The sequence below is a fragment of the Pezoporus wallicus genome, unplaced genomic scaffold (assembly GCF_028554395.1).
Source record: "Pezoporus wallicus isolate ANWC-B61680 ecotype Strahan unplaced genomic scaffold, APGP_CSIRO_Pwel_v1 contig_5767, whole genome shotgun sequence".
Classification (NCBI taxonomy): Eukaryota; Metazoa; Chordata; class Aves; order Psittaciformes; family Psittacidae; genus Pezoporus; species Pezoporus wallicus.
Window position 1 is genome coordinate 5,259,715 of NW_026640599.1, and position 17,102 is coordinate 5,276,816.

The following is a 17,102-nucleotide window of genomic DNA, read 5'->3' on the forward strand; positions in this document are numbered from 1 at the left end:
GGCATTCTGGGCTGCGAGTGCGCACTGCTGGGTTATATCCAATCTTTCATCCACCAGTACTCCTAAGTACTTCTCCTCTGGGGTACTGGTGTAACCTCATTTTCTTTTGAACTGCCCATCAGTAAATGTATAGTGCTAAGCCATATGCCCCAACAGGACTGGGGTTTTCTACAGATCCACAGTTACTGAACAGCTGAGGAAACGTGAACAGCTGATACCTTAACACTTTTTCAAATCACTGAGTGAGCCTGCCTTACTGTGATCTATGTGAGCCCTGCCCGCAGCAGCACAACGGTCATTTGGCTCTTCTAAGATACAGAAGTAATAAAATCCAGTTAGTAACAACTGCAGTTGCAGTTTATATGATATAGAAACAACTGACAGTAAATACAAATTGACAAATAATGGATTGTAATCATGCTACTTTCACAACTGTCCCTGAACTTTCTTCTGTCCATTTCAAACCAAGAGCAGTCAGAAGTCTTAGGGCAAGTCTTAGGGCAAGCCCTCAGCATTTTAAAGTAGTTTTACATGGTAATACATTGTGAGCAGGTATTCCTCCATTGCCTTCCTTCCCAATAACAATTGAACCCGAGAGCTGGCTTTGCAACTAATCCAGTTAAATCTATACATTAAAAGATGAGAATGTATTTGTAAATCTTGCGAAATCCAGAATTTCTGTTCCTATTTACAGAGATGGAGCCCTTATCTTTTATTCAGCAGTTACCTCACCTAAGCTGCTGGCTGCTGGTTAAACACAGGCATAGTTGCTAGCTTGTTAGTTATTACCTGAAAGCCAGACACAAAATACACTCCTGCTTGCCCGGATAGTAGTTTGGCACAAGGAGATCTGGGAATACTGGCAGAAAAGAGCAGAAAGTGTTGGGAAGCAAGGAAACTGAACCGAACTTGTGCTGAGGACACAACTCTTTAGGAAATGGAGCTTTGTTATTCCAGGACTGGTGAAAAAGCTTATCCAGGTTTGGTTTCACTTTATGCCTAGTTCATACCGGTAAACATGCTGCCTGCAACTCTACATATAACAGTGAAACTGCATACAAAATCATGAATCATTGTGTTCCCTTCTTGGGTTATTTTCACCTAAGATAGTTCATTGCTACTTTGGCCATTTTTCTGTGTTTGTGTCCAATGCTTGTTACTTGAAAGGTTTAATAGAAAACAGATGTCATGTGTAGCATTGTGTGACACTGTATGTCAGGATATTCTACAGACATGAGGTGTCAAATATGAGATGGTCATTCAAGTAAATCATTGCTCTTATTTAAAGAGGTGTGTTCATAATTTCACCAAGCAAATTACTGCCCCAGGCTGCAGTTTGTTAATAGGTTATATTGTCCCTACCCAGACTGTGTAACTGCGCAGGCTTAAAATGTTTGACTGGATAAGATTGTGTGCTTTGGCTCAAAAAGGCTCTAAAGAGTCAACTTGGACCTACACAGTGTATATGCCAGCAGGAGGGTCTAGATCATGGTAGTACAGGGAGTACTCGAGTCTAGAAACAAGAATAAAAAGGAAAGCTTTGAAAAGTGAGATTCTTATATGTTGTTAAATTGTCTTTTCTTTTTTTTTCCCCTTTTTTTTTTCCCAGTTTGTCCGGATGTGAAAAAGACCTCTTAACTTTTTTAAGCAGAGACAATTAATTTTGGTATGATGTTTAGCATATCCATATTGCTGTTCCACAAAGAAGCATGATATTAGAAGTGATCCAAACAGACACAGAACAAATTAGGCTGAATAAAAGTAACCAAAAAGTAGCCAGATAAGTCTGAACTCTGTATGTGTTTTCACTAAGTTTTCCAGAGAGGCTGCAAATTCAGCCGCTTCTTGAATCCTATGATTTAATAGTAGCAATAAATTCTTAAACGTAGATTGCACTCAAAGCTCAAGCAGCCTGGGGCTGCAGGACTTGCAATACATGTCTTGAAAATATGAGAGCTAAATTAACAACTAATTTCACACAGCTTTCAATGTAAGAATAAATATATTATTAAGAAGAGCTCTGCTAATTAGAATCAGTGTTGGTGCTTTAACATCATGGTTCCTGGAGATCCACTGCCAGATCCATTTCGTTCTCTTCTATTGAGTGCCTTTTGTATCTCACTCTTAACTCTCTCACTATAGCACTTTTCAGGGAGGTACTACGGCTGCCATTTGTTGTTTATAACTCTTTTTTCCTTTCCAAACCCGAAGAAAATTTGTGCTGTTTATTGTTTATTTAAAGTGTGTTCCTTTCAGTCTGCTGTGCTATGTACATCTGTTACTAAAGCCAAGAAATGCAGCTCTTTAAACAAACAAAAAAAAAAACCAGCTTTTTCTGACAGGAAGAAAAGTTACCTGGTAACAGGCTGTGGTTAAAGAGCAAGTATGTTGAATTACAGTCCTTCAGGGAATCTTCAGGGTGTAATGGCCCAGTTCACTGAGTGCCTGGAAGATAAGGAAAGAAACAAGAGCACTTTGATAATTTCTTGGATTGCTTAGGGGCTGGGTTGCTGCATTCTGGTATTAACAGAGGCATAAAGGCAAGTGACTTCATATCCCCCTATTTTGTACTGCTGTAATTCAGCCAGGAGGTGACAAAGTCATGTTTTACTGAGGCCATGTCATCACTTGCCAGGATGGAACAGTCTCCTTGCCAACTACAGATGGTAAAAAGCATTATTGACAAGCTCTATAACACGAGAGCTTTGCTGATACAGAACTTTCTCATACACGCACACAAAAAATTGCCCTTTATTTGTTATTGGGATGCTGTTTGTGCTGTTTGCTAGCACATGACATAAAGACCTCTTCCTGAATACAGCTCTGTGAATAAAATCCTTAAGGTGCAGAGTATGCTTTCAGATGAACATGCACATGAGGGAGCATGTAGGTGGTGGGAGCATAAGGGGTGGTGGGCCCACTGTCAGGACCCTACACTGGCTGCAGAATTTAAAATGGGAGTGATTTTGGTGCACATGTTTCAAACCACATCTTCTGTATGTACCTAAGAACAGGCAGGTTTACTTCATATGACCAGCTTCATCGGTGGCATTATTTGTTCTAGAGTTTTCGATTGTTCTACAGCAACTATTGGCTTTGTTACACACATGAGTAATAGTAACAGGGTGGACACAAGGGAAAAGGACCTTTAGTTCCTGATCCTCAGGCATGCATGTGTGTGTTTTAACTGTAGAACTAAATCTATTAATACTCAGTTATGCCTATAACATCATAAGCATAATAGGCCATGGTTACATTATGGTTCTTTTCTGTTTTCCTTTATGTTCCCATATAAAAGAAATAAAAATACATCTTATATCAAAAGTTTAAGAATTTTATTTCTAACTAGATTTTTAAGAATATGAGAGACCTGGCCAAGCTTGAAAAGTGGGCCCATGTGAACCTCATGTTGTTCAACAAGGCCAGGTGCAAGGTCCTGCATCTGCACTGGGGCAACCCCCAGTATCACTGCAGGCTGGTGGATGAAGTGATTCAGAGCAGCCCTGCAAAGAAAGACTTGGGGGTACTGGTGGATGAAAAGCTGGACGTGAGCTGGCAGTGTATACTTGCAGTCCGGAAAGCCAACCGTATCCTGGGCTGAATCAAAAGAAGCGTGACCAGCAGGTAAGGTGGTGATCCTGTCCCTCCCTCTACTTTGCTCTCATGAAACTCCATTTGGAGTATTGTGTACAGTTCTGGTGTCCTCAACAAAAAAAGGACACGGAACTGTTGGAGCAAGTCCAGAGGAGGGCCATGAAGATGATCAGAGGGTTGGAGCACGTTTCAGTATATGGAGACAGGCTGAGAGATGGAGTTGTTTAGCCTGGAGAAAGCTCCAGGGAGACATTAGAGCAGCCTTCCAGTACCTAAAGGGGTCTTATCAGAAAGACACGGACAAACTTTTTAGCAGGGCCTGTTGTGATAGGTGTCTGCCCCATCCCTGGAAACATTCAAGGTCAGGCTGGACAGAGCTCTGAGCAACCTGATCTAGTTTAAGGTGTCTCTGCTCATTGCAGGGGTATTTGACTACATGACCCATAAAGATCCCTTCCAACCCAAACTATTCTATGATTCTACGATTTATCTCCCTTAAGTGTATCCAAATGTCTGAGAACCAGTGTTGTCTCAAGAAATACGGTAGCTTCATCCCACAAGATATCAAGTGCAAAACAGTAATTATCTCCTCCACTTCTAAATGCAGTTGACTTTTTTTTTTTGGGGGGGGGGGGGGAATGGGTGTTTTTTGTGTTGTTTTCTTTTTAATCATTTTAAATCACAAAATAATGCAATAACTCGAAGACCATTTTTCTGCTCCTCCAGCACTTACTTGTATTTTACTTTAGCATTGTATGAAAGCAGATCCCAGGGGAAAAAGTACTCAAAAATTTCAAATTCCAGCTTTATTAAATAAGAATGGGACTAGTATCATCAGATGTACCTTTAGCATGGCCTGCCTTTTAATACTCCTCCTGTCAGTAGGAGGCATTTCCTTTTGATGATACTGAGATCTTGTTTTCCTTTTGTTGGGACGTATTGTAAATCTGATCCAAAACAAGATGACTCTGCAAGTAGCAATTCCAGTCTGATTGCATCTCCCTTCTGATCAGAGGCATGTGATGACTGCTAGAGCACATGGGTGTATTTCCAGTGCTCTTTTTGGACACCTGTCATTGCCTATCCCTCTTGATGATGTGGGAACCTCTCTAAATACACATAACAATTTATGCTTTTTTCATTTTAATTACATTTTGCCCCGTCCTCATGATGGTTTGTAAAAGCACAAAAAAAGTCTTTATACCAGCTGCTTCACACCTTTTTTCCTGTGATCTTGTTTAAACAGTCAAGTTGACATTATCCTGAATTCCTACAGGAAAAAAAAACCCAAACATACATATATATATATATATATATATATATATATATAGTGTCTGACTACTCTTTTTAAATAGTGCATTTTGGGCTTTGGTTAGTTTCTTCAGTGGCATGTGAAGTTGCCTTACAGTCAGGAGTTTGTTTACATTGGGAGCATGTAACGTGGAGCATGCGATGTGGAGCACAGTGAGACTACTGCTTTTAATAAATAACTCTGACCTGCACACAGCTATGTAAAGGTGTTTTAAAGTGGAGTAATTCAGAGCATTATTACAAATACAAATAAAAGTATTGTCCTTTTGCAGTGGAACAGCACTGCTTCTTTTAAATCATAGAATCACAGAATAGTTTGGGTTGGAAGAACCTAAAGCTCACCTAGTTCCAACCCCCTGCCATGGCCAGGGACACTCCACTAGACGAGGTTGCTCAAAGCCCCGTCCAGCCTAGCCTTGAACACTGCCAGAGATGCGGCATCCACAGTTTCCCTGGACAACCGGTGCCCGTGCCTCACGACCCTCATAGCGAAGAGCTTCCTTATATCTAAATCTGCCGTCTCCTAGTGTAAAGCCAGAAGTTGCAGACTGGCGGGCAGTGAGAGGTAGTCACAGCCTTTCCACTGACAGCCGGTGCCGGGGAGCACTGCTCCCGTTACCGGCCCCACCAGACCCAAGCCTGGCCTTGCCCACAGCTCCGCGTCTCATCGGACCCTCAGAGCCAGCAGCACCTCCGCGCAGGAGCCCGGGCGCACAGCGGCTCCGCCGGGAGGCGGGGCCAAGCGCTCACGTGATCCCATCCCTCCCGCCTCTCCCTGCTCCGCCATGTTGTTTCTTCCTTCACCAGTGCCTGGTGGCGGAGTCTGGGTTTGGGACTGGCGGTAGTCTTCTTCTCGCGGGCAGGTATCGGTTTCTCCGACTCACGTCCCACCCTTTCTCCTCGGCGGGTGGGCAGTAGCCGCTGGGTCTAGGGCCGGTGTCTCGGGAGAGGCGGCCCGCGCCGGGGACTTTCGCCTCGCCCGCCGCTGCGAGGTGAGGGGGTCGAGCTCCCACTTCCTGAGGTAGCGGTGGGGAGCAGCGGTCCGGAGCTGACCGGGGTTTCCTTATTTCCAGACTCCCAGCGCTCCCTTCTCCGCTCACCGAGCTCCGCCAGCTGCAGCCTCCGGGGAGCAGGAGGGGAGCCCCGGCCGTCCCTCATCCCCCAGTCACCCCTCTGCGGAGCGGCCCTGGCCGGGGCAGAGCTGGGAGAAGGCCCCGCCGGTGCTTGGCGCCGGTGCGGGCAGCGGGGGAGCGTGGCGTGATTGGGAATCCCGTGACTCCGGGGCAGGCGGGAGCTCAGCGGGGAGGCGGCTCCTGCCGAGCCATTCCCAGCGGCGCGCTGTCAGTGTCCGGCTCCGCCGCGCTTCCTCAGCGCACGTAAAGGTTTGATCTGCGAGGGTGAATCTTGGTTTAGTATCTGTCTCCTCAGCACCTTCCGAACTGAAAAAAACCCGAGCCGATACCTTTGCCGCCCCTTCTTCTTGCCGTCTGCTGAAGAAGGACTTGTTTTTCCAAGGGGACCCTGAGCAATGAGTTTCTAGTTTGTCTTTTTCGAACCAGTGACGCGATTCAGCTCTCCTCTGCAACGGCCGGTTGCTGTTCTAATCCTGGCAGGTGGCTATGCAAAAATTATGTGGGGATGGCTGAAGGACCAGAAGGGTTAGGATGAGATAGTTGAATCGCTTAGGTTTGAGTGGGTAATGGGCAGTTTTCAGTGTGTATTTATTCCATGTTAAACGTAACTTGTGCAAAATAATTGGATAACAGAATACTGCAAGAGAGCTAGTTTTAAAATTCTATACTAATAGCCCTCCTAGAAGGTTTACATGTAATTAGATACATGGGGAGCAGTTAATTTTACTAAGTTGGATAGCCAAGTAGGGAACTCCTTGGCTAAATTTTGTTTTGGAATTAAAATATTTGTCTGCAAATAGCTGTCATGCAGTCTGCTGCCCTGTATGTTGTTTTCCTTCTTGTCCAGCATAATTTACAGCTTTACTAAATAAGCATGTGGTTTCTATTTGCCTTTAAAGTGTTGTACAACACTGAAGTTGTTGGTGCTGGCTTTTTCTTAGAGCAAGGGTGGTAGTGTGTGGCTGTCTCTTGCGGGGGATATTTGTGTGACATGTTAGTAGCTTATAGAGGTAGCAAGCTGCAGTGGCAGACTGGAGCAAGAGTTGTTTCTCAGATGTACCCAAAGTTAACTTTTTTCCTTGGATTTTTGCTTCTAGAGAAACCTGACCAAAGGATGGTACAGCTACATTTGTGTTTCAGGTTAAACATGAAACTAATAATGAACTGTTATTTTTCTCTGCTGTCTTTCAGGTTGATTGGAGCTCTGTTGGTTGTCTTTAGTAAAGGCTTTTCTGTTAAGCTAAAAATAGGGAGTGTGTAGTAAGAAAAATCCCCTAGCAGTCCCTGTTTTGAGTGCACAAACAAGCGATCAGTTTCTTTGAATTGAAAATATAGGGGGGGGGGGGGGGAACAAATTGCAGAGGGTCACACAAGGTATTTAGCATTCAAGTTGTATTTTATTCTGTGTAATGTAGTAATAAATTATGAGAAGCAGATCTTTTAGCTCCTTAGGATTGGAACTTTACATAAATGTTTCACAATGAATCAACATTTCCCGGGGGGGTAGGGGGGAGAAGCTTGTAAGAATTAATCAACGTTTTTTAATGCTGTACTTCAGTGTCTTGTTTTTGTTTTCATTCTCTATGGAGCAGACATTATGTTGGCCTGGTACATTGTAGCCCACTTAACTGCCTTAGGGATTGTCTTTGGTCGCATTGTTACATTGAGAAAAATATGAACGTACAGTGTAGCTTGACCAAGAGGCTGGTATTGCTCAGGTTCCCCTGGAGGGAAAGAGAAGTTAATGCAAAGGAAAAATATGAGCACATATGAGCAGAAATAATTGCTTGATAAGTTACTGAAAGAGTAGAAATTGTAACAGACAAGTAGGTTGCAAGGTGTTAGTTAACTCATTATTAAAAATGTTACACCAAGAGCAGCAGCGCCTAAGAGTGATTTGAAGTTGGCTGAAAGTAACAGACTACTTAAGTTGTCACTCAACTGTGAGCTGCTGAGCAATGTCAACTCTGATTAAATCAGGGTAAGAATTTGATTATTCTACTTGAATGTGGGGAACAAGATGGTAAAAGAAGACCAGGTCCCTGCAAGACTAAACTAGGAGAGATATAAATTTAGGTATTTCTCCTGACAGGATTTGCTTATTGAATTTGTGGCTAGTTAAAAAAAAATGATCTTGGCAGTAAGTACTGGGATGATTTCATGATCCAGGAGTTATGTGGACCTAAGGATTCCTTCCTTTGGCTGCTGCTTTCATAGTCCTGAGTTGTGCCAGGCAACTGTTTGAACTAGAATCCTGAACTACATAGGAGTTAAAAATAACCTTATAAAAAAAAAAAACAAATACAACTTTTCAGTATACAAATGAGTGGCAACAGCTGTATGTCAGTTCAGTTTGGCTTGTGTTCATATTACAAATTACTGTGAATAAACTCTCATGATATTCTGGTGTTAGATGAAGTGTGTTGAGGCTGCTTACAACTAGAGTCAATTTTCAGATAACCTGTCATCAAATTATTGAAGACCTATCCAACAGAAAACACAAACTATCTTTACAGTGCAGTAGTGAAGTCGTATATAAAGGAAGGCAGGCTTGCAAGATGATTAGGATCTCAGTAGGTCGAGCAGCATTATTGAAGGGCTTCCAGGCTTCCACAGAAGTAGGCGGCTGAAAAGTGGCCATCAGTAAAGGGCTGTTGCAGAAACATGGCTCTTATGTCAGTACCCTGTGGAGGCAAAGGTCAGTTTGGAGGCTGACCAATGTCTGAGCTTGTAATGCATTAAATATGACAAAGTTTGCAGCATCTTGACTTCATATCTGTGTGTTTCTGTTTGAATTGAGAACAAAAATCTTCCAAGGTCAGACAAGCTTGTGGCCTCATAATACTAAAAAAAGTGTTCTTGTGCTATTAGATCAGTGTAACTACTCTAGTGACTGAGGGCTGAGAAATGTAAATGCTCCTCAAACAGTAAGCGTAGTGTTGAAAACTGCTTTATGTAGTTCTGTATTCTGCCCCTTGTGCTGCACTCTGATAGTTCTTGGGGCTTTTTTTCAGACATTTTGCAGAGAAGCAACTTATATCATGTTTTTGATGAGCCCCTGCAGCTAACAAACCGTGGGAAACATTTTTTTTCTCCCAAGCTGGCCTGGTAATTGTTGTCAAATGTTTTGTTAGTGTGAAGAAAAAGAATTACAAATGACAGAGTAAATTTATATTGTTATTGAAAGGCAAGTGTTTTTGTCAGACAGAATACTTGGAGTGTTGGTGTGTGTTTTAAAACTATTAATATCTGATACTTGTGGTTTAGCAAAAGATGGCTTAGCAAAGAAGATTGTGAATAGGCGTGTAATTCAGTTCACTGCTTAAAAGGGAGATTCTGGGAGACAACAGTTCAATTACGTTTGTATTATAGTATATGATTGTATTAAAAATGGTATTTAGTAGAAACATTTCCCTGCTTTTAACTGGAACAATTAATAATAATTGATGGTCTAAGAGCTTGAGTCCCTGTAAGTCAGTGGAGGCAATTCAGAAATTGTTATCAAAATGGACCAGAATGAGGCTGCTTTTTGTTTATTTGCTCTTTCTTTCAATATTGAAATGATAAAGGAACATGAGGGGAAAATCTTCTCTTTGCATACTTCTCTGTGTACTAGGTTGAGACTACTTTTACATTAAACTAATTGTGCAGCACAGTAAGAAATAACTGGAACAAATTGTTTCCTGTAATTAAAATCATAGAATCAGAATAGTTAGGCTTGGAAAGGACCTTAAGATCGTCAAGTTCCAACCCCCCTGCCATGGGCAGAGACACCTCACACTAAACCGTGTCACCCAAGGCTCTGTTCAGCCTGGTCTTGAACACTGCCAGGGATGGAGCATTCACAGCTTCCTTGGGCAACCCATTCCAGTGCCTCACCACCCTTACAGTAAAGAACTTCCTCCTTATATCCAATCTAAACTTCCCCTGTTTAAGTTTTAACCTGTTACCCCCTGTCCTATCGCTACAGTCCCTAATGAAGAGTTCCTCCCCAGCATTCTTGTAGGCCTCCTTCAGATACTGGAAGGCTGCTATGAGGTCTCCCTGCAGCCTTCTCTTCTTCAGGCTGAACAGCCCCAGTTTTCTCAGCCTGTCTTCATATGGGAGGTGCTCCAATCCCTTGATTGTCCTCATGGCCCTCCTCTGGACTTGTTCCAACAGTTCCATGTCCTTTTTATGTTGAGGACACCAGAGCTGTAAAATTCTGTGGTGTCTTGCAGTTCTGTAAAATAATCACATGCACATTGGGAATGAAGTTTTTGTTTTGTTTTTGGCTATTGAATGATGATATAAAAGGAACAATTATGGCAGTAAATCTTAAGAAACACAGTATCAGATGGTGACTGCTCCTTCAAGAGTATTAACAAAAAGCATACAGATAAGTTCAAAGTACATAATAGGGGAAATAACATTACTTCTCCCAGTGTCTTAAGGATTTTATCATTTTGTTTAAAAAATGATAAATTCCTTTAAATAAACTTATTTAAAGATGTGTAGTAGATAAAATGCAGCAGCCTACTGTGCTGACAGCTGTTGCCCTGGCTTGGCAGATAATCTAAATCACATATTCAGTGGGGCTGCGGAGAAGTCCCTTATGTAGTCAAAAATCCTATAGTCTTTGCTGTTTCCAAACAAAAATGGGTCTTAACACCTCTAAACATGCTTTTAAATGACTGAAGGTATGTCCTATTTACTTTTTTTATTAAAACCTTCATAAAAACGTAAGCTGCCAGCTATGCATGACAGCTGCTACTGTGGAGGCTGAATGTCCTGAAAACTGGTGTTGCCTGTAGCATCACATTGAGATACTTGCTTATCAGTCCTGGGAAGACTGTTTTTATAGTTTCTGGGTAGAAGGACCATTTTGGCTCTAGCTGAAAAGACACTTAATGTTTGTGGCTGGTCTGTGATTGCCTGCTCAGTAAAAGTATTTTTATGGTCATCAGTCTCCTAGACCTCACTGCAATGGCTCACGTAGTTGAAGTTGTGCAAATTAAATTCTTGGGTTCTGGATGCATAAAAGTACTAGATACTGTTAAGAGACTTTCCTTTTATTTTGTTTAAAATGTGACTTCATGGAAAATCTCATAATAACTGCAGTTCTTCAAACTGTAGAAGCTAAAGAAAGAAGTACATAGTACCAGTCAGAACCAAGTCAGTCATTCATTTATTCACAGTATGTCTTTTAGGGAACTTATGATTTCACTGGGACAGGAGAGAAGAAAAAAAGTAATTGTAATTTGTTCCCTGTATTGAAGTGGAAAGAATAGGAAGACACTCAGTACCCTCTGTTCTCATGAATGCATTATTTATCAAGGATATGTCCCTATCTAATGGCTTAGCTCAGATAACTTACTTGTTAACCAGTAGTGGGAATTAGGGAGATAAATGAAGATGCTGGGCCATTTTAAACAGCATGAACCTGGAACTCATATGCATGTAGTCCAGTGACTCTAAGAAGGCTTTTCACATATATAAAAATGCATGTATTCATATCCTGAGCCACAGCAATTATCCCGTAGTCTGTGAAAGAATGCTAGAATGGTTTGGATTGGAAGGAACCTTAAAGCTCATCTAGTTCCACTGCGCCTGTGACAGAGCAACCCAGACCAGGTTGCTCAAAGCCCTGTCCCACCTGGCCTTGAACACTTCCAGGGATGGGGCAGCCACAGCTTCTCTGGGAAACCTGTTCCATTGTTTCACCACCCTCACAGTAAAGAACTTCTTCCTTATATCTAATCTAAATCTGCCCTCTTTCAGTTTAAAGCCACCCCTCTGCTACTTGTCCTATCCCTACATGAACAATCCACTTGTAGCTGTTAAGCAGTTTTAACATCATTGTAATACAAGCCTGTACAAAATTAAGGAGTTATAAATATTGCTTTTAATTGCACAATCTGAATAAATAAATTTGTTCAAAGCAAGTATTTTTTCAATGGAAGCAGCCACTGTTCCTTATATTTTGAAATGCCTTTGTGTTGAGGCTTCAGCTCTTCTCAGACTATAAAGAATTTGTTCTTACTGTAGGTTGTGTCTAACAAATAAACATTCAAAGATGCAAAGCTAGAGATGAAAAAATTCTTGAAATTTCTTGTTCCTTATCTTGGCCTTGATTCTAAAGCAGCACAGCGTCATATGACTCTCATGCCAGCTTATATCAGGTATTAATTCCACAGCCATACTCTGTGGGTGATGTATATGCCAGTAATGCTAATTACAACTAGCAAGACTGCATTCCTTCCTTCAGAGAAGGGGATGGACTAGGCAACTTATGACCCATTTCCATTTTAAATAGATGCTATTTTCAGAGAAGCCTGTTCTGGCTGAATTGAGATCTTTCAGTACTGGGCAGGTATAGGAACAGCAGTTCTCATACAGAAACATAACTTTGGGCTCTTAAAACTGAAACTGTACCCCCAAGCAATTAAAACACTTTTTTTACACTTTTTACTTTCTTATTAGATGATACTGCTGTAATAATGACCAAGCTTGAGCTGGTACAAAACACTAGTGAGGAAGTTACTTTATTCTTAAAGGATTTTTTTAATGGTAATGGTTTTTGGTTTTTTTTTGTGGTTTTTTTTTTTCTTGGTTTGGTTGTTGTTGGTTTGTGTTTTGTTTTTATTTTTTTTTTAAGATGTTTGACAGTAATAAATGTAACAAAATTAACAAACTGTCAGTGTAGTCTTGGCCTCAGTGCTTGGCAACATGAGTACCATTTAAAGTAGCAACAGTGGATTTGCTTCTGCAGTAGTTGTAATAGTATTCCTTTACTCCTGGCTGTTCTTCAATGATTGAACTATAAAATGCTGAATGTTTATGTACACGTACCTCGTCACCTGACTTTTAAAATAAAATCACAGCATCTGTATTTGTTCTATAGGTGACTGTGTTCCTTGGGAGTTGATTTAAAATTCCGTGTCTGGTTGCAATTTTGGGTGAAGTGCAGCAGTTATTCCCGAAAAAGAGATAGTGTCCTGCTTTATTCCTAAATCTTTCTCTTCACTTTTGTGTGTTAAAAATTACTTTGCTAATGAAATATGTCACTTAAGTGATTAGTTTAAGGCACATGCATTACAAACTTTTCTCTCATGCTCATAAAATTTTCTTTCATGCTCATAAAATTTTCTTTCATGCTTTCTTCATGGATCTTTTTCAGTGAACATAAATGAATCGTTGCACTTGCTGAATGTGATGCAGTACCCCTTGTGCACGTTGAAGGGTTTGGGAGTTCTGGGTGTTTGAAATGACAGACCAGTAATTGGTGCAGTGAACTGCCTGTGACTGACATGCAGACGGCAGTCAGTGGAAGAGATACCTCTTAAACACATGGTGTTCTTAAGTGTGTGTTTTTACTATGAGTATCTACACCTGTATAGCATAGTCCTCCTGCTTTTGTACATTAAACTTGATATTGGTGGACTTTCATGCTTTCTAGATATTCATGTGAGTAAAATTTTCTGCTTGTAACTCTTTCCTTTTTAATGGTTTTCTTAATCTTTACAGGTCTAGGAAACAAGGAGAATATATTCCTGTAACAATGGCAGCAAAATCATCACTCCTTAAAGTAATACTGCTAGGAGATGGTGGAGTTGGGAAGAGTTCCCTTATGAACCGATATGTCACCAACAAGTTTGATGCACAGCTGTTTCATACAATAGGTGTGGAATTCTTAAATAAAGAGTTGGAAGTCGATGGACATTTTGTTACAATGCAGATATGGGACACAGCAGGTCAGGAACGTTTTAGGAGCTTGCGGACTCCTTTCTATAGAGGTTCTGACTGTTGCCTTCTAACCTTCAGCGTGGATGACTCTCAGAGCTTCCAAAACTTAAGCAACTGGAAGAAAGAATTCATTTATTATGCAGATGTCAAGGAGCCTGAAAGTTTTCCATTTGTGATACTGGGTAACAAAATTGATATCGATGAAAGGCAAGTGTCAACAGAGGAAGCCCAAGACTGGTGCAGAAATAATGGCAACCATCCCTATTTTGAAACCAGTGCGAAAGATGCTACTAATGTTGCAGCAGCCTTTGAAGAAGCCGTCAGAAGAGTTCTAGCGTCTGAAGATAGATCAGATCACTTTATTCAAACGGATACAGTAAACCTTCATCGGAAACCGAAACCCAGCTCATCTTGTTGCTGACTTAAATCATTTTTTTGGCCAAATTTCTTTTGACTAGCTTGCTCTATGGAAGGATGGGGAAGGTGTAGTAGGTAAAATAACAAACGGGTTCCACTCTATGTTAAAATTGTAATATTCTGCTGCTTTCTTGGGGGAGCAAAAGAAAAATTTCCATTCATGAGTGACCCATTATTGAATTAGTGACACCTTCTGTTTAGGAAGGTGTCAAGTAAAACCATAATTTGCCAACTTTATTCAAGTGATAAATACTTTGAATATAATTAAAACTTGAAAGTTCTAGAAGCACTACTTTGGAGAAACTGTTCTGGAATTCATGCACAAAGATACTTTTATATGTGTATATTTTTATGAAATCGGCATTCCGTTGTTGTTTCACTAGAAGTCAAGTTTCCTAACTATGCTAGATATTAAACTTCAGTCTCACTACATTCCTTTTGCTGTGAGTGGTACTTCATCTCTAATATGTTTATTGTAAGTTAATATAAATTACCTTTGGGTTTTCTCTTAATTGCCTAATGTTGCTATAACTTGTATAGATTTTTAAGTAGGAAATAAATTTCCTACATATTTAATATCCTTTTTCATTTTCTGTTCTAATGCTGTACTAATTTGCCCAGCAGCTTAATGCAAGAGACTGATGATTTTTTTAAGTTAATACATGTATTTGCCTTAAATCCCACTCTAGCATGTTTCTGATCAATAAGGTGAAAAATCAAGAGTAACTGAAGTATAATCATTTTTAGTTATGAAGAAGATACACTTTATTCAGTCAGCTTTAATAGCACTTGAACAGATCCATATTATGACGACTTTGTAGGAAAACTTTTTGTAAACAGCCTTAAAGTTCCAAACTTCTTGTTCCTGTTAATATGAGCTATGAATGTGTTTACTAGTAATCTCTGCACTGTGAAACTAAGGATTGGCAATACGTAGAAAACTCAGGAAGCTTTTGACTTATGTTATATTGTGACAGCTTTCAGCCCTAATACAAGTAAATACATACAGCTAGTGTTATTTTTTGAATATGGACTTACACAGATGTACACATTTAAGACGATGTGTTTTATATTACTGTACTCATTATACAGTGATGAACAGAAGCAAATTCTATATTTAATGGACAGTCTTTCTGCAGTGATGCAGATGACACCACAGAAGGTGTATTTGAAGTTCTCCATTACAGTTAAGTGGTAGAATATGAGTTGTTGGTGTCGGCTCTTGGAATACCCACTGTCCTTGTAATAGCAAACTTGATAGTGTACTATTGCTTCAAATGTGTAATTTGACTGCTAACCATCATGCACATACTCACATTGTGGACTTCAAAAGGAAGTCTGTGGCCTATGGGAACAGGCCATGTTGTTCATTAAGCTACACAGACTCTTGTTTTCTGTACAGTAAGGATTTTTTTTCCAATAAAAAAGCCTTTCTTGAGAGTACAGTAACAGCAAAAGTTTTCTCTTAACGTATCTCTTTAGTCTGTACCAGGTGTAATTGTATGGAAGTAAAGCTTACAGAACAAATCCTGCTTGTTGCTCTTAATACACTTTTCTGTATTGTATTCTTTCTTGAACCTTTCTAGGACGACTTTACTCCATAGATATGCTGCTCCTGCTTAAAATCACTTAAAAGTGTTACCTTTTTACCTTTAGTACATTCCTAAGTGTCATTCATTCTTGCAGTCCTGCATATACAGCAACAGAACTGTTGTAAGCTTTGGTCACCTAACAGCTAAATACAGGGTGAGCTGCTACTTCTGTTATTTCTAGTGAATGAATAAAAAGATCTGTGAAGAAAATAAATTCCTCTTAAGATTAAGCCAAGAGCAAAAAGCTTTAAGGACAAAGATTGCTTGCACTGGGAACTACTAAGCTAGTGATATGAAATTGTTGTAAAACTACTGCATTACTACTGAAAGCTTCCTTTAATAATTATTTTGGCAGAGGTTAAGGTTTAAACAAACCAGGAGATTAAGTTTCCATGACTAGAATACTACAGATATGACTAAAATGAGATTGCTAAAACAGTTAAGGATGAGAACCATTGTAGTCTTTCTTATGCCTAAGCATCTGTGTTTCCCCATCTGTCCTCTTTTCATGTAACATCATGGTTACCAAGCCTCTGCCTGAAAAGTAGGTTTAATAAACTTAAATAAAACTTAATAGAAGTGTATTACTTGTGCCTGGGAGCTGCTGTACAACTGTACACTAATCACAAAAGGGGCTAGTAAAGATAGGAGGAGTTACATGCTATAGTAAATATGACAGTATGAGAATTATTTTTGAGGTCAGGATTTGGGCTGAGAGGGAGACTGTGGAGTACTTGAAAGAAACAAGTCCTATGACAAGCAGATGTAGATGGTGGGTACAAAAAAAAAAAAGACAACAATGCACAATATTTGTACCTTGTGTAAACTTTGGTATCCATCATTCAATATGTAGGCAAGGTAGGTGCTTATGGCTTGCATTGCAATTCACTGATTCATTTCAAATACTAACATACCACAAGCATTAGGGGGTCCTGTTAGCAATTTTTAAGAGTTCTGTAGAGTGACAGGGCATGCTGCGTAGTATGTATCTAAAGTTGCAGATGTCCTTCAAAATGAGAAGCAAAAAAGTACTGTCATGGCAAATGGATGGGATTGATGAAAGCTGCCCATGTTGGAACAGACAGCAGAATGAGAAAGAAAGGGCAGAAGCAGCTAGCTAGTACAGCTAATGGCTTGTGTTGAAGCAAAGTATACAGATGTTTAGTGTGAGACTGCTGCTAGAACCAGGCTACTTCCTTTGACAGGTCTCTGCACCTCCAACAGATCTTAAAGTCAACTCATAGGACAGGTTATCTAAATGGTAACATAACCTTGCAGAAAGGTGAGAATGAGTTGCATCTCCACCCTAGTTTACTTAAGGTTGGTTCGT

The 17,102-nt window shown here is 40.3% G+C and overlaps 1 protein-coding gene across 3 annotated transcripts in view; it reads left to right on the forward strand.

Moving 5' to 3' along the window:
• RAB9A (RAB9A, member RAS oncogene family) overlaps positions 1 to 15,707 on the forward strand; it is a 31,072-nt gene extending 15,365 nt beyond the window's left edge. Inside the window, exons 1-2 of one of the 3 annotated variants that reach the window (XM_057419664.1) lie at positions 5,749 to 5,768; positions 13,545 to 15,707. In XM_057419664.1, coding sequence (XP_057275647.1) covers positions 13,579 to 14,184 — 606 coding nt within the window. In that variant the 5' untranslated portion in view covers positions 5,749 to 5,768; positions 13,545 to 13,578 and the 3' untranslated portion in view covers positions 14,185 to 15,707. Of the gene's footprint in view, positions 1 to 5,748; positions 5,769 to 6,264; positions 6,288 to 13,544 lie in introns of those variants that run through there. The other 2 variants (XM_057419665.1, XM_057419666.1) reach the window with 2 other exon arrangements.
• Positions 15,708 to 17,102: the final 1,395 nt, after the last annotated feature.